Here is a 24,393-nt window from a genome sequence, read left to right as displayed (position 1 = left end):
TCAAGTGATTCTCCTGCCTCAGGCTCTAGGGGAGCTATTACAGGCACGCACCACCATGTCCGACTCATTTTTGTTTTTTTCTTCTTCTTCTCCTTCTTTTTTTTTTAAGATGGAGTTTCACTCTTGTTGCCCAGGTTGGAGTGCAATCAATGGTGCAATCTCGGCTCACTGCAACCTCCGCCTCCTGGGTTCAAACGATTCTCCTGCCTCAGCCTCCCAAGTAGCTGGGATTACAGTTGTGCACCACCACACCCAGCTAATTTTATTTATTTATTTATTTCAGACAGAGTCTTGCTCTGTTGCCTAGGCTGGATTGCAGGTGACATAATCTCAGCTCACTGTAACCTCTGCCTTCTGGGTTCAAGCGATTCTCCTGCCTCAGCCTCCTGAGTAGCTGGGATTACTGGTTCCCACCACCACGCCCGGCTAATTTTTGTATTTTTAGTAGAGACAGGGTTTCACCATGTTGGCCAGGCTGGTCTTGAACTCCTGACCTCAGGTGGTCCACCCACCTTGGCCTCCCAAAGTGCTGGGATTACAGGCATGAGCCACTGCACCCGGCCTTTTTTGTTTTCTTTAAGAGACAGCATCTCACTATGTTGCCCAGGCTGGATTCAGTCTTTGAACTCCTGGGCTCAAGCAATTCTCCCACTTCAACCTCCCGAGTAGCTGGGACTACAGCTGTGCGCCACCACGCCTGGCTAATTTTCTTTGATGTTTAAATAGTATTATGAGCCTTAACATTTATTACACATTCCATACACATTCCATTATTCACTAGACATGCTGAGACATTTTCTCAACTAAAAACTTCATAATATAGGGAAAAAAAATTTTTTTTTTTTTGAGACGGAGTCTTACCCTGTCCCTGAGGCTGGAGTGCAGTGGCATGATCTCGGCTCTCTGCAACCTCTGCCTCCTGGGTTCAAGCAATTCTCCCACCTCAGTCTCCTGAGTAGCTGGGATTACAGGCGTGTGCCACCACGCCCAGCTAATTTTTGTCATTTTAGTAGAGACAGGATTTCACCATGTTGGCCAGGCTGGTCTCAAACTCCTGGCCTCAGGTGATCTGCCCGCCTTGGCCTCCCAAAGTGATGAAATTACAGGCATGAGCCACCATGCCCAGTTTTAAATAAAAATTTATTCAAAGTCTCTGAATGGTAATATATCAAAATGCATTCTTCCATGTACCCCCAGTCCACATCCCCATTCTTGCACAGCGTGGTTGGAATTGTAAATACATTTTTCATGTATCAGAGTCATCACTGCCTCCTCCAGCTTTCCTAATTGTAATGTCTAATGTGACAGGAACTCCCGGGGAAGCCCCTGTCTTACTGCGTGGCTGGGCTTCCACTTTAAACAAAGCTGGGATAAGCTTTGTTTCCCCAAGCGAGGAATCCCCATTGTTTCTCTTGGGGATAGAATGACTGAGTCAGAGGACCACAAAAGTGTTTCTAACTTCTCACTGTGAGGCATTTTAAGTGACCTCCAACACACCCAATTTTGTAAAATGGCACCTTGTGGCTTTGATTTCTATTCTCTTGGCTGGCCATGAGGCTGGACACTGCCCCAAAAGTACATTGGCTACTTTATCTTACGTTATTTGGTTTCCTGGGTTTTCTTCACTCAGTAATTCATCTAATAGTTACTGAGTCCCTGCACTGTTCTAGGGGCTGGAGAAACGGCAACAAAAAAGACAAAAGTTCACCCTCGAGGGGAAAAGAATCAATAAACAGGCCGGGTGTGGTGGCTCACACCTGTAATCCCAGCACTTTGGGAGCCAAGGCAGGCGGATCACAAGGTCAGGTGTTCCAGACCAGCCTGGCCAACATGGCAAAACCCCGTCTCTACTAAAAATACAAAAAAAGCCAGGCACAGTGGCTCACGCCTGTAATCCCAGCACTTTGGGAGGCCGAGGCGGGCAGATCACGAGGTCAAGAGATCGAGACCATCCTGGCCAACATGGTGAAACCCCATCTCTACTAAAAATACAAAAATTAGCTGGGCGTGGTAGCGCGCGCCTGTAGTCCCAGCTACTTGGGAGGCTGAGGCAGGAGGAGAATTGTTTGAACCCGGGAGGCGGAGGTTGCAGTGAGCTGAGATCGCGCCACTGCACTCCAGCCTGGTGACAGAGACTCCATCTCAAGAAAAAAAAAAAAAATTAGCCAGGCGTGATTGTGGGCACCTGTAATCACAGCTACTCGGGAGGTTGAGGCAACAGAATCGCTTGCACCGAGGAGGCAGAGGTCGCAGTGAGCCAAGATCACGCCATTGCACTCCAGTCTGGGTGACAGGGGGAGACTCTGTCTCAAAAAAAAAAAAAAAAAAAAAAAAGAATCAATAATCAAATCCGCAGTGTATCAGAGGGTATGAAGAGGCATGGAGAAGAGGCAGCATGGTGAGGGGTGGGGTTCTGGTGGTGAGGCTGGTCAGGGTGGCATAAAGAAAGTGAGGATGACCAGGGAAAGGCACTTCCAAACGGAAGGCTCAGCAAGTGCCAAGGCCCTGAGGTCGGAGGGTACTTGATGGGAGTGAGGCCCCTGTGGCTGAGAGGGAGTGACGAGGACAGGAGGTGCTCAGCTGGCAGGGGTAATGAGGGGCCACACCACACAGGGCTTTGCGGGCCTCTGCAAGGACTCAGGCTTTCATAAGAGATCAACAGAGACAGGCTTTCATCAGAGGGCTAAGACAAGAGTGCCAGGGAAACCAGTTAGAAGTCTGATACCATCTTCCAGAGAAGAGACAATGGTAACCTGAAGCAGGTGGCAGCGATGTGAAGTGGTGGATTCTGGGAAATGTGTGAAGGGGGTGCTGAAGGAATCTGCTAACGGCCTGGATGCTGGTGGAGAAAGAACCAAGGCAGATAGGACAACTCCAAGGCTTTTGCCGTCTACTGAGATGGGAAAGGTGGCATGGCAGCCAGGGAGCACAGTGAAGCCGAAGTGTGTTTTCCGATGTTTTGAGTTTCAGACACCTTAGAGCTCACGTGGAGACAGGTTTGTGAGGCTAGTGTCCGTGGAGCTGTCTGGGCGGGAGGTAGGGAGGGGAGTCAGCTGCGCAGGGCATGGCTGAGATCGCAGAGGAGGGCGCACAGTGCAGAGAAGAGCTGTGAGGGCTGCCCCTGCGCACGGCGGGTGGCAGTGGGAAGGAGACCGGCCTGTCAGAGGAGACGTAGAAGGAGCAGGCCATGGATGGGAGCTTCAGGAGGAGGAAGAGACGCCTGTCCAAGGCTGCCAACAGGCCAATCAGAGGGAAAATTAGGAACTGCCTTCTGGATTTAGCAATGCAGATGTTACTGATGAGCTTGACAAGAGTGTTTTTCTGTGGAGTGGTGGGGGAAAGGTTGAGAGAGGAGTGGGAATGGAGATGGCAGATATAGGAAGTTTTAACATGTCAGCACGGCAGGTGAGCAGAGACGCGGCAGCAGGGCAAAGGGGTGCGAGCCGAGGGCTTTCATAAGGTGCCTGCACAACGGCGCACCTCTCAGTAGATGGGACGATTCCAAGAAAAAACGACCTAAGCAAGAAGGGGGAGGCGGCTGGCGTAGTGCTTGGGGAGGTGGGGGAACAGGATATGAGGAGAGGCTGTGGCACGTCCCTTCTCAGAGAAGCAGGAGGTGGGAGCACCAGAGCGGGTGAGGCAGGGTTGAGGTGAAGAGAGGAGAGAAGGTAGACATGAAGTTGGGGTTAGGGGTAGAGGGGCGTGAAGGCCCACGGATGAGGTGGGGTTGCGGGGAACACTGGGCTGCCCGCAGGACCATGGTCCTGAGCTTCGAGGGGACCTGAATGCCCAGGTGATGGCACTCTCCAGCCAGGTCTGCCTCCATGGCTGCAGGCAGGGAGCAGGGAAGAGTTGGGTTTAGCCCAGGTTTAACCAGAGCTTGGCTAGGACAGTCTGAGGAAAGGGAGAGAGGCCAGAGAACCACAGGTGTCGGGAAGGCAGTGATCCCATGACAGACACAGACCCGACGCTGAACAAGGAGGCAGGAAGGCAGCACAGCTGGTAAGGCCAGAGGCTCAAGGGACGGAGGTCCTAGGGGACAAACGGGAAATTTACAAACAGGCAAAACGAAACTGTGGGGTTGAGCAATGCGAGCTGAGGTGACACTAGGGAAAAAAGCAAGGCAGTCATTGCCAGAAGGGCTGGGATCGGAGTGACTGACAGGGCTGGGAGGGGCCGAGGGGGCTGGGCTTCTGGGATGCTGGCAATGTCCTGATTCGCATCGGGGTGGTTACATGGGTCTGCTTTCTGTTAATTCACTGAGACACACATTTGTTTTGTACACTTTCCTGTGTGTATTTTTTTTTCAATTAGCAATAATCGCGCCTTGGATAGACCTCATTGGCTACGATACTGCCACTGCTGCAAAGCTTCTGTATTTTATATTAGACATAATGAACACTTTCCCCCTTGTAAAAGATCTAAACACACACACACACGTGCACACACACACACAAACACACATACACAATTTGGGGGCAGAATTTCAGGCCAGAGCAATAGCCGGCTGGCATACTAAGCTTCACAGGACACTTTAAGAACCAGGATTAAATGAGATCCTGCATTTATATAGGTGGAAAGGCTGGAGGGTGAGGGGTGGGGACCATGACATTTATTGAGCCTCTACCAAATACCAGAGAGTTTATAAAGTTTATAGGATGGTTCACAAATACCTTCATTTCATAACCCCCTCCTCCCACCCAAACAAACCCTTAAAGGCAGCTATCAGTGCTTTACTTCCACAGCTGTAGAAAGGAAGTACAGATGAAAGAGGACTGTCGCTATGGCCTGGCTGGGGACAGCAGAGCTGGCAGGGAACAGGCAGGCTTGCAGCTGCCCAAGCCTGACACTTGGCCAGTTCTCCAGGGGGTGGGGAGAAGAGGGCTGGGGCGGGTGTGGAGGAGGACAGTGCAGGAGGAACGGAAGATCAGGAGGAAGGCCTTTGGGTGAGAGGGGTCATGGTTGCCAGGAGGTGCGGGGGATACCACAAAAAACCTCCAAGGATGGACTGGGTCATTTTAGGCCTGAGGGTGAGGACCTGGTGGAGACAGAAACAGCCATGCAAAAGGCATCCTCACCTTATTTTTCTCCAGAAGTTGCTGCTCCAAGTCCTGTTTCTCCTTCTGTAGCTGTGTGAGATCCATGGCCCCAACCTCACCATTTGGTGTTCTTCCTGCAGTTGGAAGCTGGAACACAGGGTCCTGCATGGCCCTCGAGGTCACCTACAAGGTGGCAGCAGCAAATCGAGAGCCAGGACAGGTCAGGTGAAGCTGAGCCACAGGTACACAGGGAAGGGAGCCAGACTCGTCCCTTAGGTATGGGCATTGTGCTCCAATAGGCAACTGGCCAGGAAGCAATTCCTGGAGAAGATCCAATGCCCACAACTAATCACACGACTAGTCTTTGCTGGGATGAAGGGGCTTGCTCTCCCCTGCCTACCCACAGGGGTGCCATCTGTGATGGGCTCTTCAGGACTCATGGCCTCCTAGCCATATGAGTGCCCTACTTTATTTATTTATCTATTTATTTATTTATTGAGACGGAGTCTTTCTCTGTCACCCAGGCTGGAGTGCAGTGGCGCAATCTCAGCTCCACCAAGCTCCGCCTCCCGGGTTCACATCATTCTCCTGCCTCAGCCTCCCGAGTAGCTGGGACTACAGGCACCCGCCACCACGCCTAGCTAATTTTTTGTATTTTTAGTAGAGACGGGGTTTCACCGTGTTAGCCAGGATGGTCTCGATCTCCTGAACTCGTGATCCACCCGCCTCGGCCTCCCAAAGTGCTGGGATTACAGGCGTGAGCCACTGCACCTGGCCAAGTGCCCTACTTCAAAGAAAGGACCCTACATGCAGGGGAGCGTCCTGTCCACCATGTGTCCCCACTGCTGCCTCCTTAGGGGCACTCTCGGCACCTGCCCTGCATCTCGCTGTAGCACCCATGCAGGCGCAGCTGGGACTTACGTGCGACTCATTGACTGAGAGCGCTTCGGCCTGCAATGGGCCCCGCAGCCTCAGCAGGTCCTCCTGCTCCGCAACCACTGCAGCCTCCTCCGCCTTGAGGGTCCTCAGGGCCTCCAGCTCGGCCTGCAGCTGGTGTATCTGCAGCAGGGCAGAGTTGTGACCTAGGTCGGGGAGGAGGGGAGGGGGCACTGTGAGCCCAGTGACTCCATGCTGCTTGGTGGCAAGGCCGTCACAAGGCAGGATGCTGGGCCTGAAAAGGAGAGAAGGCTCAGCCAGGGACGGACTCCTCACCTCGCTCCAGCTGGAGAATCTCCTGCTCTTTCTGGAGAAGCACTTCGGTTTTTTCCCGCAGATTCTGTTCCTTCTCGTCTATTATGGCTGTCAGGTTAGCTGCCTTGGAGAGAAAAATCAACAAGAGGGAAGGTTGCGAGCAGTGACTCCATCTTCCCACAGAAATCTCCACTTCCCCGCTCTCCAGGGTACACCACGAATCCCTCCCTGAAGTCCACGACCCAGAGCAAACCCCCAGCTAAGCTCTGCTCCTATGAACATGCACAAATCCATTCTCCTTGGTAGGGGCCCTGCACGGGGGCAGTCGCCTCCCACTGCCCCCTGGCCAACAGTGGGTCAACTAGAGACGTGGCCATTCTGCCCAGCCCAACCAGCTGTCATAACTTCCATTTCCTGAGTGCCTGCAACATCCCCAGCACTAGACACGCATTTGATATATGTTGCCTCATTATAGAATAGTTTCCCAGAGGTGTAAGTAGAAGGCTAGAGTCCTCATCAGAGGAGACTCAGATTTATTAAGGACTTACCAAAGGCCTAAAGCCACTTAACTAGAAGCTCTGGGGTCAGATGCAAAGTCTACCTTCAAGGGAGGCTTTCCCATACTTCCTGCAAAAACTCAACCCAACCTTACGTGGCCTCTGGCGCAGGTGGGCAATGATAGGTCACCTCACAGAATTAGAGCCCAGTAGGCCCATGGACATGGACCACTTTCCAGGTAATTATAGTTGAAAAATCAGAAAAGGGCATCCTATGGGGTGAGAGTTTCTTTATAACATTTGTCTCCCAGCTTCCTAGAGAGCACAGGGGCCCACGCAGCTGACTGCATTCCCTGAGTCCTGAGTCTACTACCCTACCCTGGAGAGACAGGCCCTCTCCAACAGTCTCACGGCAGGACGGGCCTGCTGCTTGTGGGACTGCAGGGGGACATCGCCCCTCAGCGTGAAACAGGGCCCACCTGTTGCTGGAACTCTTCCCTTTGCTTCCGCACCTCCTCCAGGGCTTGAGCCATGGCCACGCTCACAATTTCTCTTTGGCTCCATTCTTCCTACAATGCAGAAAACCACTGAGCCCCAAAACTTAGTTCACAGTTGTTTAGCTGTATGCCACGCAAGAAGCCCAGCAGACAGGGCATGGCTTTGCAGAGCCAGACCAACATGCTCCCCACTTCCCAGGCTCCCAGCCTGGCCCCTCCCTGCCATGCCCTCAGTATCCCTCTCAGAGCTATCCTGGCAGGCAACCCACCGACCTCTGGAAATGGTACACCACTGAGGATCGATTGCCCCACGAGCACCCCCGCCAGGACCCACACCAAGGCTAGGGGCCTATCCTGAAGAGCTGGTCTAAGGACAGTAGCCAAGAACAAGAAGTCAGACTCGCAGGCCACGTGAATGGAGTGGGGGACTGGAACAATTGGTTATGGAAAGAAGAAGAAGTAATGACCAGGGACGGTGGCTCACACCAATAATCCCAGCACTTCAGGAGGCTGAGGTGGGAGGATCGCTTGAACCCAGGAGTTCAAGACCATCCTGGGTAACACAGTGAGGATCTGTCTCTATAAACAATAAGAAAAATTAGCCGAGCATGGTGTCACATGCCTGTAGTGCCAGCTACTCAGGAGGCCGAGGCGAGAGGATTGCTTGTGTCCGGGAGGTCAAGGCTGCAGGAAAATGGATTCCTTCAAGCATCAGCTAGTGAGGGGCTAGGCTGACAAGACAGAACTGAGTCTCTGTGGCTCCAAAGTCTGCGCTAGCGCCTCAGAGCCACGTAAGATCCAGCACTGTGGGAGGTGGGGTTGACAGTGCCTGCTCAGGTTCACTGTGGCACAAAGCAGGGCCTGCAGCTTGCAGAAGCCACCAGGCCACCCATGCACGGCTGCCTCTGCGATGATTCTCCAGGATGGGCTTAGGGAACAGCTGCTTTGAAGAGCGTGGATGGAGAAAAACAATTCTAAATATATGTGCACCTAATAGGAGCACTTCAAAATACATGAAGCAAAGACAGACAGAACTAAAGGAAGAAAGAGACAAATCTACCATCGTAGTGGAAGATTGAGCACACCCTTCTCAGTAGCTGATGGAACAAGTAGACTGTTAAACTAAATATGGCCTTGATCTATCTCACCCAGAGCTTAGCGATTTTATTCACCTTCAAATAATCCACCTCAGGCTTCAGCAGTCCTCGCTACTATGAGAGGGTCCCATTCTTTTGTTTTTTTTTTTTCTTTTTTGAGATGGAGCTTCTCTCTTGTTGCCCAGGCTGGAGTGCAATGGCGCAATCTCAGCTCACTGCAACCTCTGCCTCCTGGGTTCAAACGATTCTCCTGCCTCCCCCTCCCGAGTAGCTGGGACTACAGGCATGTGCCACCACGCCCAGCTAATTTTTGTATTTTTAGTAGAGACCAGGTTTCGCCATGTTGGCCAGGCTGGTCTCAAACTCCTGACCTTAGGTGATCTACCTGCCTTGGCCTCCCAAAGTGCTAGGATTACTGGTTTGAGCTACTGCGCCCAGCCTCCCTCCCTCCCTTCCTTCTTCACTTCATTCCTGAGACAGAGTTTCATTTCTGTTGCCCAGGCGGGAGTGCAATGGCACGATCTCAGCTCACTGTAATCTCTGACTCCCAGGTTCAAACGATTCTCCTGCCTCAGCCTCCCAGGTAGCTGGGATTACAGGCATGTGCCACTATGCCCAGCTAATTTTTGTATTTTTAGTAGAGATGGACTTTCATCATGTTGGTCAGGCTGGTCTTGAATTCCTGACCTCATGTGATCCATCCGCTTTGGCCTCCCAGAGTGCTGGGATTACAGGGGTGAGCCACCACCCCGGGCCCATTTTATTTTCTATTTCATTAATTTGTGTGCTTATATTTGTTATTTCTTCCTTGAGTTTGATTTGTGCCTTCTTCTGACTTTTTGAGATGCATACATGGCTCAATTTTCAGGCTTTCTTCCTAAGAGATGCCACTGAGACTGAAATTTCCTTCCATGCACTGCTTTAGTTATACTTGACCAATTTTGATCCATAGTATTTACAAAATCATTTATTTCAAAATATTATAATTATTTTTTTGAGACAGAGTTTTGCTCTTGTCACCCAGGCTGGAGTGCAATGGCACAATCTCAGCTCACTGTGTGAGCCAATGTGCCCAACTTTATTTCAAAATATTTTAAAATTTCCATTGTGATTTTTTTCGTTGACCTATGGGTTATTTGAAAGTGTATTCCAGGCTGGGCATGGTGGCTCACGCCTGTAATCCCAGCACTTTGGGAGGCAAAAGTGGACGGATCACCTGAGGTTGAGAGTTCGAGACCAGCCTGACCAACATGGAGAAACCCCATCTCTACTGAAAACACAAAATTAGCCTAGTGTGGTGGTGCATGCCTGTGATCCCAGCTACTCAGGAGGCTAAGGCAGGAGAATCGCTTGAACCCAGGAGGCGGAGGTTGCAGTGAGCCGAGATCGCGCCATTGCACTCCAGCCTGGGCAACAGGAGAGAAATTCCGTCTCAAAAAAAAAAAAAAAAAAAGTGTATTTCTTAAATGTAAACATATAAGAGTTTTCTATATGTTTACATTTAAATTTTTATGTTTTTGGAAATGGGTTCTTGCTCTATCACCCAGGCTGGAGTCCAGTTTGTGATGATAGCTCACTGCAGCCTCGACCTTCTAGGCTCAAGAGAGCGTCCTGCCCCAGTCTCCTGAGTAGCTGGGACTACAGGTGTATGCCTTGATGAACTGTGATGAAACCATCACCCTAATAAAAATAGTAAAAGTACCCATCCCCCAGAAAGCTTCCTCCTGTCCTTTTGTAATTTATTGTATTAATTTCAGTTATTCTATTTTTCAGGTCTAAAGTTCTATTTGATTCCTTTTTTAAAACTGCTGTCTTTTATCATAACTATAATAATAGAACTATTCCACATCTTGCTGAAATTTTAAATTTTGTCTTTTATCTCCTTAAACATAGTAAGCATCTGATATCTGAGCCCTTGTGAGTCTGTTTCTTTTGTGTTGTTTTGTATTTTTGTTTACCTATCTTTGATTTTCTTTTTTCTAGTCACCCACGAGCACTAATAACCTGGGATCATTTTAATCCAAAATTAGCTAATGGGCTTTTCCTGGGCCACCCCGTGTCCTTCAGTTAGTGCAATCAAAGCTGGGGGCGGGGTGCAGATGGGGTACTGGTTACTTCCCGTTCAAGCTTACTCCTAGCGTGTAGTCCTGTGGTGTGCCTAACCAAAGCTTTCAGGATCTCCCAGGCTGGATCCAAGCTTTAATAAAATTTAAACTCCAAATTTTATTCCCCTAACTCTGAGAAACTATGAAAAACTTAGATAAACTTCCAGCCTCTTCAGGATCAGCAGATACCACCACGGCAAAAGCTGCTTTGCATGCTGGACGGGAGTCCCTGGGCAGGATGGGCCATTCCTCAGTCCTGTAGGCTCCTACAAGCAGATGTTCTCTTATTTTGGCCAGTTTTTCTGGGAGTCCTCAGGTGAGCTGGTCTGAATTACCTAGTTTGCCTTTACTGCAAGTGGAAGCATCTCTCTAGTCTCATTTTAACCTGCTCTCATCAACCATATTCCCTACGACTCTACAGTGACTATTCTTCCCAGCGTTGCCAACAAACTCAGTCTTGTCAAATCTAATGGTCAGCTCTTTGTCTCCTTTCTTGACCAGTTGGCAGCATATGACAGAGTTCACTACTCAATCCTTATTGTAGCGCTTTCTGCCCTGTACTTCCAGAGCCCCGCATGCACCTGCTTTTACTGCTACCCTACCTGCGGCTCCATTGGCGTCTTCTCTCTCGGCCCCTCCTTTTGTTCTGAGCCTGTACTTGTGGGTGTGGCCCTGGCCTTCATTTTGGCCTCTTTTCTATCTGCACTCATTGATAGCCATTTGGCTGTAATTTTGCCTATGAGCTATGCTGATTGATGGTTTCCTAATTTAAAGTTTTGTGTGTGCGTGTGTGTGTGTGTGTGTTTGAAATAGGTTCTTGCTCTGTCATCCAGGCTGGAGTGCAGTGGTACGATCTTGCACACTGCAATCTCCGCCTCCTGGGCTCCCAAGCAGCTGGAACTATAGGCACACAGGCTTCCTAATTTATATGTCTACTCAGAATCTGCTCCAATTTCCAGACTTGTCAGCCTACAGACTACTAGATATGCCTGTTGGGTAGGCCTCTGAAGCTCAACATGCCCAAAATGGAATCCACTCTTGACATACCTCCCAGGACCCCCATCTCAGTGAATGGTACGTACCCTATTCATTCAGTTACCCCAGTGGTTCTCTGCCAGCAGTGCTTTTGCCCCCACGAGACATTTGGCAATGTCTGGAGACACTGTGGTTGTCCTAAGTGGGGCTGCTACTGACATCTAGTGGGTAGATGCTCCTAAGCAGCTTATCATGCATATATGCAGCAAATACAACAAAGAACTTCCAAAACAGAGAACCCTCCACAACAGAGACCCATCCACAACAAAGAACCATTCACAACAGAGAACCACCCACAACAAAGAACCATCCACAACAGAGACCCTCCACAACAGAGAACCCTCCACAACAGAGAACCCTCCACAACAGAGACCCTCCACAACAGAGACCCTCCACAACAGAGAACCCTCCACAACAGAGAACCATCCACAACAGAGACCCTCCACAACAGAGAACCATCCACAACAGAGACCCTCCACAACAGAGAACCATCCACAACAGAGAACCCTCCACAACAGAGACCCTCCACAACAGAGACCCTCCACAACAGAGAACCCTCCACAACAGAGACCCTCCACAACAGAGACCCTCCACAACAGAGACCCTCCACAACAGAGAACCATGCACAACAGAGACCCTCCACAACAGAGAACCATCCACAACAGAGATCCTCCACAACAGAGAACCATCCACAACAGAGATCCTCCACAACAGAGAACCCTCCATAACAGAGAACCCTCCATAACAGAGATCCTCCACAACAGAGACCCTCCACAACAGAGAACCCTCCACAACAGAGAACCCTCCATAACAGAGAACCATCCACAACAGAGAACCATCCACAACAGAGAACCCTCCATAACAGAGAACCCTCCACAACAGAGAACCATCCACAACAGAGAACCCTCCACAACAGAGAACCCTCCATAACAGAGAACCCTCCACAACAGAGAACCATCCACAACAGAGAACCATCCACAACAGAGAACCTCTACAACAGAGAACCATCCGGCCTCAAACGTCAATAGCGCTGAGGTGGAGAAACTCTGAGTTATACAAACCAAACCTAGGTGTCATCTACAATTCCTATTTTTTTCTCATTCCTAAGTCCTAAAAGCTCCATCTCAGGCAGGGCATGGTGGCTCACGCCTGTAATCCCAGCACTTTGGGAGGCCAACGCAGGTGGATCACTTGAGGTCAGGAGTTTGAGACCAGCCTGGCCAGTATGGTGAAACCCTGTCTCTACCAAAAATACAAAAATTAGCCAGGCATGGTGGCACGTGCCTGTAGTCCCAGCTACTTGGGAGGTGGGGCATGAGAACTGCTTGAACCCAGGAGGTTGAGGTAACAGTAGGCCGAGATCGTTCCACTACACACCAGCCTGGGTGACAAAGTGAGACTCCGTCTCACATACAAAAAACAAAAAGCAAACGAAACAGCTCTATCTCTAAAATAAATCCTGATCTGAATACTTCTTCCCAAGTCCACCACTAATGTGCTAGTCACTTCTGGCCTAGATTCCTAAAAAGTCTCCTAAACAGTCTTCTTGCTTCTGCTCATGCCTCCCTTACCAAACATTCTTCACAGGCAGCCAGAGAAATCCTTTTAAAACAAAACTTCTCACATCACTTATGTGCTTAAGACCTGCCACAGCTGGTTAGGAGCAGTGGCTCATTCCTGTAATCCCAGCACTTTGGGAGGCCAAGGCGAGTGGATCGCTTGAGCACAGGAGTTTAAAATCAGCCTGGTTAACATAGCAAGACCCTGTCTCTACAAAAGAAAATTTAATAAATTTTGCACACCTGTAGTCCTAGTTATTCATGAGGCTGAGGTGGGAGGATTGCTTGAGCCTGGGAAGTTGAGGCTGCAGTGAGCTGTGATCACACCACTGCACTCCAGCCTGGGCAACAGAGCAAGACCCTGTCTCAAAAAAAAAAAAAAAAAAAAAAAAAAGACCTGCCAGGGCTTCCCATGATTCTTTTTAATGCCTGTGTCCCCCCGCCCTCACTACCAGCCATGCTCTCCCCTGGCCACTAGCTGCAGCCACACTGGCCTCTGTGCTATTCTTTGAACAGACTAGGCTTTTTCCTGCCTCAGAGCCTTTGTATTTGTTATTTCTTCAGTCTAGAATATTCCTCCTCAAATATTCACATTGCAGGCCCTTCTGCCAGCATCAAAGCCTTCCCTAACTCCATATGGAAAAGAGACCTCTCCTCCCCCACCTCCCCATTGGCTGTCCTTGCCCTGCTCTATTTTCTTCATAGCATTTATCGTTAATTTGTAACTTGGTTACCATCTCTAGTTACAAACTCCACAAGAAAGGAACTTTACCTATTTTTTCCACTGCTATTTATTTTATTTTATTTATTTACTTTTTGGGACGGAGTCTCACTCTGTCACCCAGGCTGGAGTGCAGTGGCATGATCTTGGCTCACTGCAGCCTCCACCTCCCGGGTTCAAGTAAATCTCCTGCCTCAGCCTCCCAATTGGGATTATAGGCGCACACCACCACACCCGGCTAATTGCTGAATTTTTAGTAGAGATGGGGTTTTACCATGTTGGCCAGGCTGGTCTCGAACTTCTGACCTCAGGTGATCCACCCACCCTGGCCTCTCAAAGTGCTAGGATTACAGGCGTGAGCCACCGCACTGGCTCATTGCTATTTAATACATCCTAGCACTTACAGTGATGCCTGGCACTTACAGAACTCAAATGTTTATTGAAGGAATGCATGAAAAAAAATCTGACTCCAAAGTCCATGCTTCTCACGATGCAATGCTACTACATTAGTACCTATGTCACTCATCAGATCTGATTACTGGAAGCTTATTAGGTGCAGGCATTCATCTATGGACACTCTCAGAGAAGATTGCTGCCAAGGGATCAATAAGATCTTTGAGTCATGACCAAGCTGGGCAAGTACTACAATGTCCCATTATCCAAGGTGCTTTGAAAGGGGCCACGGGAGTCTGGGGGCATATAAGAAAGTGACAGAATCTTTCCTCCTTTTTATCCAGTTATGTTTAGGGAATGAAAGAGGCATCATCTGATTAAAGCTCCAAGTTTGCAGAAGAGAAAGTTTAACAATCCAGCAGATTGTTTCTTCATTTCTGTACATGGTCCCTGATATAAACAAGCAAAACAAAGGTCCTTATCATCTTTTAAGGCCTTGCTTTAAGGTCTCCCTGGAAATATCAGCAAGAGCAGTGTTTTGACAGCATGACTTTCAAGCAGCTGTTGATTCCACAGAGGAAGGGCTGGCCTCTGTGGTAGGGTGAAGTCAGACCAGCACCACCTCTAACCAACTATGCAACTTGCACAAACGGTTTACCCTCGGAACCTCAATGACATTGACTGCCAAATGAATGTAATTCTTCCTACTGTCCTGGATCCCTGAGAGAACTTAATGAAGTGGCAATTTCTGGCCGATGCCTAACAGAACTATTGAACAAATGCTAATTCTCCTCCTCCTGTACTGTAAGTATGAGAAGTGGGGCACTGTAAATACACATGTAGAAAACATGAACACTTTTATGAAACTTTGATTCAATTAGATAAATACCTTCAGCTTCTTTAGTTCAAACTGGTGATTTTGTAAAGAACGTTCATATTCATTCCTGCTTTCTTTAAGGGCTGCATTTTCTTGCTCCAGTTGTCTCTGCCAATTCAGAAGAACATATATAAAAGAAAAGTCTTCACTACCATATTTCCCTGGGCACAGGGAGCATGGACGAGGAAGAAGGCATAGGGAGGAACAATATACATTTTAAAAGCCAATGGGAAGAAGCAGAGGGGACTGGTCAGAAAGTAGGAAGTCTCTGTGGAAACTCCAAGGAAAAAGAAAACCCATCTGTTTTGAGTTTTATAAAAAGCAGCCTTTTTACATCCAGTCTCATGAGCAGGTGTCTCTGGAAAGATAAGAACTGCTCTCGGCTGGGTGTGGTGGCTCATGCCTATAATTCCAGCACTTTGGGAGGCTGAGGTGGGCAGATCCCTTGAGCCTAGGCGTTCAAGACCAGCCTGGGCAACATAGTGAGACCTTGTCTCTCCAAAAAATTAAAAAATTAGCTGGCTGTGGTGGTGCACGCCTGTAGTCCCAGCTACTTGGGAGGCTGAGGTGGCAGGATCACTTGAGTCTGAGAGGTCGAGGCTGCAGTCAGCTGTAATCATGCCACTGTACTCCAGCCTGGGTGAAAGAGTGAGACCCTGTCTCAAACAAAAAAAAAGCTGCCTTCTAAAGTGGTTTCCTAGTGCAGAGGCGGTGCCACACTGTCAAGCACGAGGCTGACTTCGCTGTGCGGGACCCTGGTGCTCCTGGGCCCACCCTCTCTTAGCTCTTCACTCACCATCCCTTGCTCTGCGGTGGTCTGGTCAGCTGCCCGCGCTCTCTCCAGGGCCACGATCTGGGCTTCTAGCGCCTGGGTGCGCTCCAAGAACTGCTGCTCCAAAGCAAGGGCCTGCTGCTGCACATGGCTGCTCTCCTGGTTGGCGGCAGCCTGCGGGGAGACCAAAGGATGGTCAGTCAGGGTGACAATGGTTTCCAGTGGGGGATCTTAGTCTGGCCCTAGGTGAGAAGATGAGTATCCAACAGAAACAACTCTCTCCTGACCCCATCCCCCCTGGCGTTGCTGAGGTTCCCCCTGCAGGCTCTGCCTGTTGCTCCTGGACCCTGGCCTGTCCAGAAGATGGAGTCTTGATGTCATCACTCCATCCTCAAGGTGTGTGGGGACAGCTCTGGGCACCAGCCAGCCCTTAGACACAGGCCTCCTTCACACTACTCAGTGTTGCCTCAGTGGCTGCGGCTTTCCCTGGGGAGAAATTATACTGGGGAGGCAGTATAATACAGCAATGAAGAACAGGGCTTTGACACGAGAAAGATGTGGATTCTGCCATTTACTGGCCGCGAGCCTGTGGGCTACTGAGCCAATCTTTCTGAGCTTGCCTCGTCTACAGGATGAGGATGACAGTGCATAATTCTCAGGTCTCCTGCAAGGACTAAACGAAAACACGTGCATAGCACTGAGCACAGTGCCTGGGACATGGCGAATATGAAATACACGCTGGCTGGTTTGATTTCCCTATCTTCTAACTCCACACCACGCTTGGCCTGTCATCACAGGCCATCCTCCCCACAGTCTGGGCTTGTTCTCCCTGCCCCTGATTGCAAGTTGAGGTTTGACTCCTAGCGGAGCTGCCACCTCTGACAGCCCCAGGACCAGGCTGGACCAGAAGGTGGGATGTAAGGTGGAAAGGAGCTGCTGGTGCACCTCCCAGGTAACTCACGCCCACCAGTAGGTCCTGACTCCCTCCACCCCCTGCTGCTGGCCTGCTCACATCCAGCACAAGAACTGTATCTATGGGCAGGTCCAGGTACTGTTGCCGAAGTTCGGAATGAGTTTGGAGCATCTGCAAAGGCCTGGAGAGAAAGCATTAAGGGGCTGGAATGCAGCAGCTCCAATAAGCACTTACGAGCTCCTGTATCTGAGTTTCCTGGGCAGCCACAATGCCCTTGCTCTGTTGGAGCTGCTCCTCAGAGGCCTGCAAGGTCTGCTCCAGTTCTCTCACCTGAGAGGGAAGCAGAAGCATTCTTTCTGTTCACAAGAAGCTGAAGAGTGGTAACAAATGGCTTTAAAATGCAAAACGATTTAAATAAAACAGGTACATTATAGAAAAATGTAACCTGAGAAAAAAGATACTGCATAAGTCTACCATTATAAAACACTAGCATTCTAATGTATTTTCTTAAACTCTCTTTTAATGACTTTTGTTTATAGCTTTATATAAAGTTTTAATAGGACAATGTAAAACTTTGTATCTTTTCCCTACTCTTAAATGTCCTTCTGTCTCCATGTAATCTTTAGACCTCAGATTATTATTTCCTCAAGAGTGTTTTGTAATTTACTGACCCATTTGCCTACTGTGCTGGCTACTTAGGTTTTCTGTTTTTCCCATCTAAAAGAATGCAGCAATTAACATCTTCACACAGTATTTTTTTTTTTTTTTGAGACGGAGTCTTGCTCTGTCGCCCAGGCTGGAGTGCAGTGGCATGATCTCCACTCACTGCAAGCTCCGCCTCCTGGGTTCACGCCATTCTCCTGCCTCAGCCTTCTGAGTAGCTGGGACTACAGGTGCCCGCTACCATGCCCAGCTAATTTTTTGTATTTTTAGTACAGACAGGGTTTCACCATGCTAGCCAGGATGGTCTTGATCTCCTGACCTCGTGATCCACCTGCCTTAGCCTCCCAAAGTGCTGGGGCTACAGGCGTGAGCCACCATGCCCGGCCTATTTTTTTTTTTGAGATAGAGTGTCACTCTGTCATCAGGCTGGAGTGCAGTGGCATGATCTCAGCTCACTGCAACCTCCGCCTGCTGGGTTCAAGTGATCCTCCTGCCTCAGCCTCCTGGGTAGCTGGGACTACAAGCGCACGCCACCACGCCCAGCTATTTTTTTTTTTTTTGAGATGGAGTCTCACTCTGTTGCCCAGGCTGGTGTGCAGTGGCGCAATCTTGGCTCACTGTAACCTCCACCTCCTGGGTTCAAGTGATTCTCCTACTTCAGCCTCCTGAGTAGCTGGGACTATAGGCACATGCCACCACACCCAGCTAATGTTTTGTATTTTTAGTACAGACAGGGTTTCACCATGTTAGCCAGGATGGTCTCGATCTGCTGACCTCGTGATCTGCCCGCCTCGGCCTCCCAAAGTGCTGCCATTACAGGCATAAGCCACCGTACCTGGTTGCTAATTTTTGTATTTTTAATAGAGACGGGGTTTCACCATGTTGGCCAGGACACACAGTATTTTTTTTAACTGGTTTGAATCACTTCCTTAGGACAGATTCCTTGAAGCGGAATTACTGTTCACAATACAAATTCAGGATTTACTCATTCCACAAATACTGAGCAAGACTGACTCCATACCAGGAACTGCACCTGGGCACGAGGCCAGTGCCGTGAGTGGGACAGATGTAGACTGGCCCTCAGGGACTCACTGTCTAGTACTGAGTTGCACTTGGCTCTCCAAGATGGCAGTTTTACCAGATTCAAGCTACATCTATGAATTTCTCTTAGAAAGCCTTCTTATTTACTGAATAAGGTCTGGCCTTGGGGAGCTTTATTATTATTATTATTTTTGAGACGGAGTCTCGCTCTGTCACCCAGGCTGGAGTGCAGTGGCACGATCTCGGCTCACTGCAAGCTCCACCTCCCGGGTTCACGCCATTCTCCTGCCTCAGCCTCCTGAGTAGCTGGGAGTATAGGCAACTGCCACCATACCCAGCTAATTTTTTCTATTTTTTAGTAGAGACGGGGTTTCACTGTGTTAGCCAGGATGGTCTCGATCTCCTGACCTCGTGATCCGCCTGCCTTGGCCTCCCAAAGTGCTGGGATTACAGGTGTGACTCACTGCGCCCGGCTGGGGAGCTTTATTATTAAACATAAGCACAAGGAAGGCTGTATGCAGCTTGGTGAAGGAGAGGTAGACACACAAGGAGAGGATTTTTTTTCTTTTTGAGACAGTCTTGCTCTGTCGCCCAGGCTTGAGTGCAGTGGCGCGATCTCGGCTCAATGAAAGCTCCGCCGCCTCCTGGGTTCACACCATTCTCCTGCCTCAGCCTCCTGAGTAGCTGGGACTACAGGTGCCTGCCACCACGCCCAGCTAATTTTTTTGTATTTTTAGTAGAGACAGGGTTTCACCGTGTTAGCCAGGATGGTCTCGATCTCCTGACCTTGTGATCCGCCTGCCTCAGCCTCCCAAAGTGCTGGGATTACAGGCATGAGCCACCGTGTCCAGCCAAGGAGAGGACGTTTTTAAGGCCTAGGCTCCTCACATACATTCACATCTTAGATTTAACCGAAACAATCCCATGAGAAAGGGGCTACTAGTCCACGGAGAAGAACAGGATTGTTACTAGCTCATGACTGCAAATTTTATTGGTGGTAGCGCCAAAACTAAGACGTTGCTTTACACTCCTGAGATCAGAAAATACCTAAGTCTCAATTTAGAAGCCAAGTTCAAGATAGATTCAGATCTTCAAGAGATTAAAGAAAAAGTTACCATATCACCCTGCAATTTTATTCCTAGGTATATACTGAAGAGAAATGAAAACACTAAGTCCACACAAAAACCTTGTACAGGAATGTTCATGGTAGCATTATTCACAACAGCCAAAAGATAGAAACAACGCAAATGTCCACCAAAAGCTGGGTGTGGGTTGGGTGCGGTGGCTTATGCCTGTAATCCCAGCATTTTGGAAAGCCAAGACGGGTGGATCACTTGAGGCCAGGAGTTCGAGACCAGCCTGGCCAACATGGCAAAACCCTATCTCTGCTAAAAATACAAGGCGTGGTGGTCTGTATGTGTAGTCCCAGCTACTCAGAAGGCTTAGGCACAAAAACTGCTTAAACCTGCGGGGTGGGGGTTGCAGTGAGCCAAGACTGCACCACTGCACTCCAGCCTGGGCAACAGAGCGAGATTTTGTCTAAAAAAAAAAAGCTATGCCTTTGCCTCCCTAAGTGCTGGGCTTACAGAATGGGGGCTCGTGCCTGCAAGCCAAGCACTTAGGGAAACAAAGGCATAGCTTGAGCCCAGGAATTGGAGACCTGCCTGGGCAACATAGGGAGACCCTGTTCTCCACAAAAAGGGGAGAAAAAGACCAAAAAAAAAAAAAAAAAAAAAGACAAATGGAATTCAAGTGTTCATCAATGAATGAATGAAGAAACAAAATGTGGTCTATACATACAATGGAATATTATTCAGTCTTAAAAAGGAATAGGCCAGGCACGGTGGCTCACACCTGTAATCCCAGCACTTTGGGAGGCCGAGGTGGACGGATCACAAGGTCAGGAGATTGAGACCATCTTGGTCAACATGGTGAAACCCCATCTCTACTAAAATGCAAAAAGTTAGCCGGGCGTGGTGGAGCGTGCCTGTAGGCGCGCGCCTGTAGTCCCAGCTACTCGGGAGGCTGAGGTAGGGGAATTGCTTGAACCTAGGAAGCGGAGGTTGCAGTGAGCCGAGATCGTGCCACTGCACTCCAGCCTGATGACGGAGCAAGACTCCATCTCAAAAAAATTCTAAAAAAAAAAAAAAATTCTGTTAAAAAAAAAAAAGGAATGAAAGTCTGACATATGCTACAACATAGATGAACACTGAAGATGTATATACTAAGTCAAATAAGCCAGACACAAAAGGACAAACATTGTATGATTCCACCAATAGGAGGTATGTAGAGTGTCCAAACTCAAAGAGACAGAAAATAGAATGGTGATTCCCAGACTGGGGTAGGAGGAATTGGGGAGTTACTGTTTAATAAGTATAGAGTTTCTGTTTGGGAAGATGAAAAAGTTTTGGAGATGGATGGTGGTGATGGTTGTATGACAATGTACACTGATCAAAAAGGATATTCAGAAACAGAACTGAAATTATAATAAAACAGTCTTTTCAGAAAAATATAGTTTAAAATGTATTTATCAGGAAATAAGATTTTAAAAATGAGATAAATATTCAATTCAAGAAATTAAACAAATTGGCCAGCACAGTTACTCACATCTGTAATCCCAGCACTTTGGGAAGCTGAGGTGGGCAGATCACTTGAGGTCAGGAGTTTGAGACCAGCCTGGCCAACATGGTGAAACCCCGTCTCCACTAAAAATACAAAAAGGCTGGGCGCAGTGGCTCACGCCTGTAATCCTACCACTTTGGGATGCTGAGGCAGGTGGATCACGAGGTCAGGAGTTCAAGACCAGCCTGGCCAACATGCTGAAACCTTGTCTCTACCAAAAATACAAAAATTAGCTGGGCATGGTCACATGCCTGTAATCCCAGCTACTTGGGAGGCTGAGGCAGGAGAACTGCTTGAACCAGGACACAGGAGGCAGAGAGAGCAGTGAGCCAAGATTGCACCACTGGACGCCAACCCAGGCTACAGAGCCAGACTCTGTCTCAAAAATAAATAAATAAATACAATAAAATAAATTAAAAAAATACAAAAAAAAATGAGCCGGGTGTGGTGGTACACACCCATAATTCCAGCTCTTTGGGAGGTTGAGGCAGGAGAATCGCTTGTGCCTGGGAGGCGGAGGTTGTGGTAGGCTGAGATCAGGACACTACACTACAGCTTGGGTGATACAGCGGGAGTCCATCTCAAAAAATAATAAAAATAAAATAAAATAAAATAAAAATAAATAAATAAATAAATAAATGGTGCTGTATTCCCAGTACTTTGGGAGGCTGAGGTGGGTGGATCACCTGAGGTCAGGAGTTTGAGACCAGCCTGGCCAACATAGTGAAACCCCGTCTCTACTAAAAATATAAAAATTAGCCAGGCGTGGAGGCAGGCATCTTTTAACCCAGCTACTTGGGTGGGTGAGGCAGGAGAATTGTTTGAACCCGGGAAGCGGAGGTTGCAGTGAGCCGAGATCATGCCACTGCACTCCAGCCTGGATGAGAGTGAGACTCTGCCTCAAATAAATAAATAAATACATACATACATACCAAAAACCTGCAAATGTTATACCAAATAATGAAACTTTAGGCATATTTCCTTTAAGACTGGGAACAAAACAAAGATTCCCACTAACCCTTTTATTGCTTCACTCAGTCTGGAGGTCCTTCAATGCTATATGAACAGAAAATGGAATAAGAGGTGGGAAGACTGGAAGGAGTAAGATAAAGTTGTCATTTTTCATAGATAATATGATTATCTACCTAAGAAAAACAACAAAAAAATCACACAGTAGTAGAGTAAGAAAGTTCAGCAGGGGTGTGATATCCAAGATCAACTTTAAAAAATGGCAGTTCTCTAGAATAACCAGAAATAACCAATTATAAATATCATTAAAAATAAAGTTTGGGTGTGGTGGCTCGTGCCTGTAATTCCAGCACTTTGGGAGGCCGAGGCTGAGGTCAGGAGTTCGAGACCAGCCTGGCCAACATGGCAAAACCCCGTCTCTGCTAAAAATGCAAAAATTAGTCGGGCGTGGTGGCACGTGCCTGTAATCCCAGCTACTCAGAAGGCTGACGCAGAAGAATTGCTTCAACCTGGGAGGTGGAGGTTGCAGGGAGCCGAGATGGCACTATTGCACTCTAGCCTGGGGGATAGAGTGAGACTGTGTCTCCAAAAAATAAATAAATAAATAAATAAATAAATAAGGGCCTGGCGCAGTGGGTCATGCCTATAATCCTAGCACTTTGGGAGGCCAAGGCAGGCGGATCACCTAAGGTCAGGAGTTTGAGACCAGCCTGAACATGGTGAAACCCTGTCTCTACTAAATACATAAAAATTAGCTTAGCGTGGTGGCATGTGCCTGTAATCCCAGCTACTTGGGAGGTTGAGGCAGGAGAATCGCTGGAACCCAGGAGGCAGAGGCTGCAGTGAGCCAAGATAGTGCCACTGCACTCCAGCCTGGGCGACAGAGTGAGACTCCATCTCAAAAAAAAAAAGAAAGATTAAAAATAAGATACCATCACAGGCCGGGTGCAGTGGCTCACGCCTATAAACCCGGCACTTTGGGAGGCCAAGGCAGGTGGATCATCTGAGGTCAGGAGTTTGAGACCAGCCTGGCCAACATGATGAAACCCTGTCTCTACTAAAAATACAAAAAAATTAGCTGGGCGTGATGCTGGACACCTGTAATCCCAGCTACTCGGCAGGCTGAAGCAGGAGAATCGCTTGAACCCGAGAGGTGGAGGTTGCAGTGAGCCGAGATTGTGCCATTGCACTCCAGCCTGGGCGACAAGAGCAAAACTCTGTCTCAAAAGAAAAAAAAGATACCATCACAGTATCAACACAAACTCTAAAGTTTCTAGGAATTAGCAACTTAGGCAAGAAAATAAGACATCTATTGAGAAAAATGTAAAATTTTAATAAAACACACAGAAAATAATCTGAATAAATGGAATATATTTACATTCTTAGAAGGAATAATTAATATTATAAAATGGACAATTTTTCCCAATTAGCCTATACATTTAATGCAATCCCAATAAAAATTCAAGTTGAATTTTTTAGTAACTCAAAAACTTAAAAATTTTAAAGGCCCATAAATAAAGTCAACCTTTGGAAAAAAAAGAGAATTTGTCTTATTGGGTGTTGAGATATAGTACAGATATCACTATAGTAATAAAAACATTGTAGTGTTTACACAAGAGCAGACAATCAGACCAATGGACAGAGAATGCAGAGACAAACCCATGTGCAGACGGAAACAATACGTGATAAAGTTAGCAAGAGAAATCAATTCAGAAAGGACAGACTGTTTAGTAAATGATTTGGAGAAATATGCAGAATTTCTCCATATTTAGATCCCTACCTAAGACCATACAGAAAGACAGTTTGTCAGTGAATTAGAGATTTATTATGTGAAGGAAAAATTATAAAGTTAATAGGGAAAAAACAGTAGATCTCTGTGACTTAGGAGCAGGAATAGATTTTCTAAATGGAACTTCAAACTCCACAGCAAAAATGTGATGAATCTGGTAACACTGAACTTAAGAAAGTCTATTCAACAACGGATACATGGACAAAGTTAACAGAATGACTCAGGACTGAAACTGATAAAGCATTAGGAACAAGAATATACAATGAAATCCTACAAACCAAATAAGAAAAGACTGAAACCCCCAAAGAAAATAAGGAAAGGATATGAATGGGCAATTCCAAAAGCAGAAACCCCCAGGAATTAACAGCCGCATGAAGACAAGGCCAAACTCATTAATAACCATAGCAATGCAAATTAAAGCAATGAAATACCATTCCACACTCAGTAAACTGGCAAAAATTGTAAAGGCTTGGAAATGCCAATGCTGGAAAAGTCAGAAAGGCATATATAGGAACGCTCATGCATGCTGGAGGAGGAGAGCCAGGTGCAGGCTTGCTGGGAACAATCTTCTCCTATAGTACTTAGTCTCTTTAGGTTTTATGCATGATCTGAG

At 47.9% G+C, this 24,393-nt stretch overlaps 1 protein-coding gene and 1 non-coding gene across 6 annotated transcripts in view; both read right to left on the bottom strand.

Moving 5' to 3' along the window:
• GOLGA1 (golgin A1) overlaps positions 1-24,393 on the bottom strand; it is a 62,727-nt gene that overhangs the window by 4,846 nt on the left and 33,488 nt on the right. For all 5 annotated transcript variants that reach the window (XM_003808047.5, XM_034929039.3, XM_008960132.4 and 2 more), the window contains 7 exons: positions 16,931-17,026; positions 15,808-15,957; positions 15,024-15,119; positions 7,207-7,296; positions 6,252-6,354; positions 5,961-6,121; positions 5,079-5,222 (listed from right to left, as the gene is read on the bottom strand). In XM_003808047.5, coding sequence (XP_003808095.1) covers positions 5,079-5,222; positions 5,961-6,121; positions 6,252-6,354; positions 7,207-7,296; positions 15,024-15,119; positions 15,808-15,957; positions 16,931-17,026 — 840 coding nt within the window. The remainder of the gene's footprint in view (positions 1-5,078; positions 5,223-5,960; positions 6,122-6,251; positions 6,355-7,206; positions 7,297-15,023; positions 15,120-15,807; positions 15,958-16,930; positions 17,027-24,393) is intronic.
• Positions 4,234-4,372, bottom strand: LOC112440942 (U4 spliceosomal RNA). The gene has a single exon (XR_003028919.2). It is a non-coding gene; the product is annotated as a U4 spliceosomal RNA (small nuclear RNA).

Source organism: Pan paniscus, chromosome 11 (genome assembly GCF_029289425.2).
Source record: "Pan paniscus chromosome 11, NHGRI_mPanPan1-v2.0_pri, whole genome shotgun sequence".
NCBI classification, from domain to species: Eukaryota; Metazoa; Chordata; class Mammalia; order Primates; family Hominidae; genus Pan; species Pan paniscus.
The sequence above is the reverse complement of the archived record's forward strand: the minus strand, read 5'-3'. Positions and strand labels throughout refer to the sequence as shown.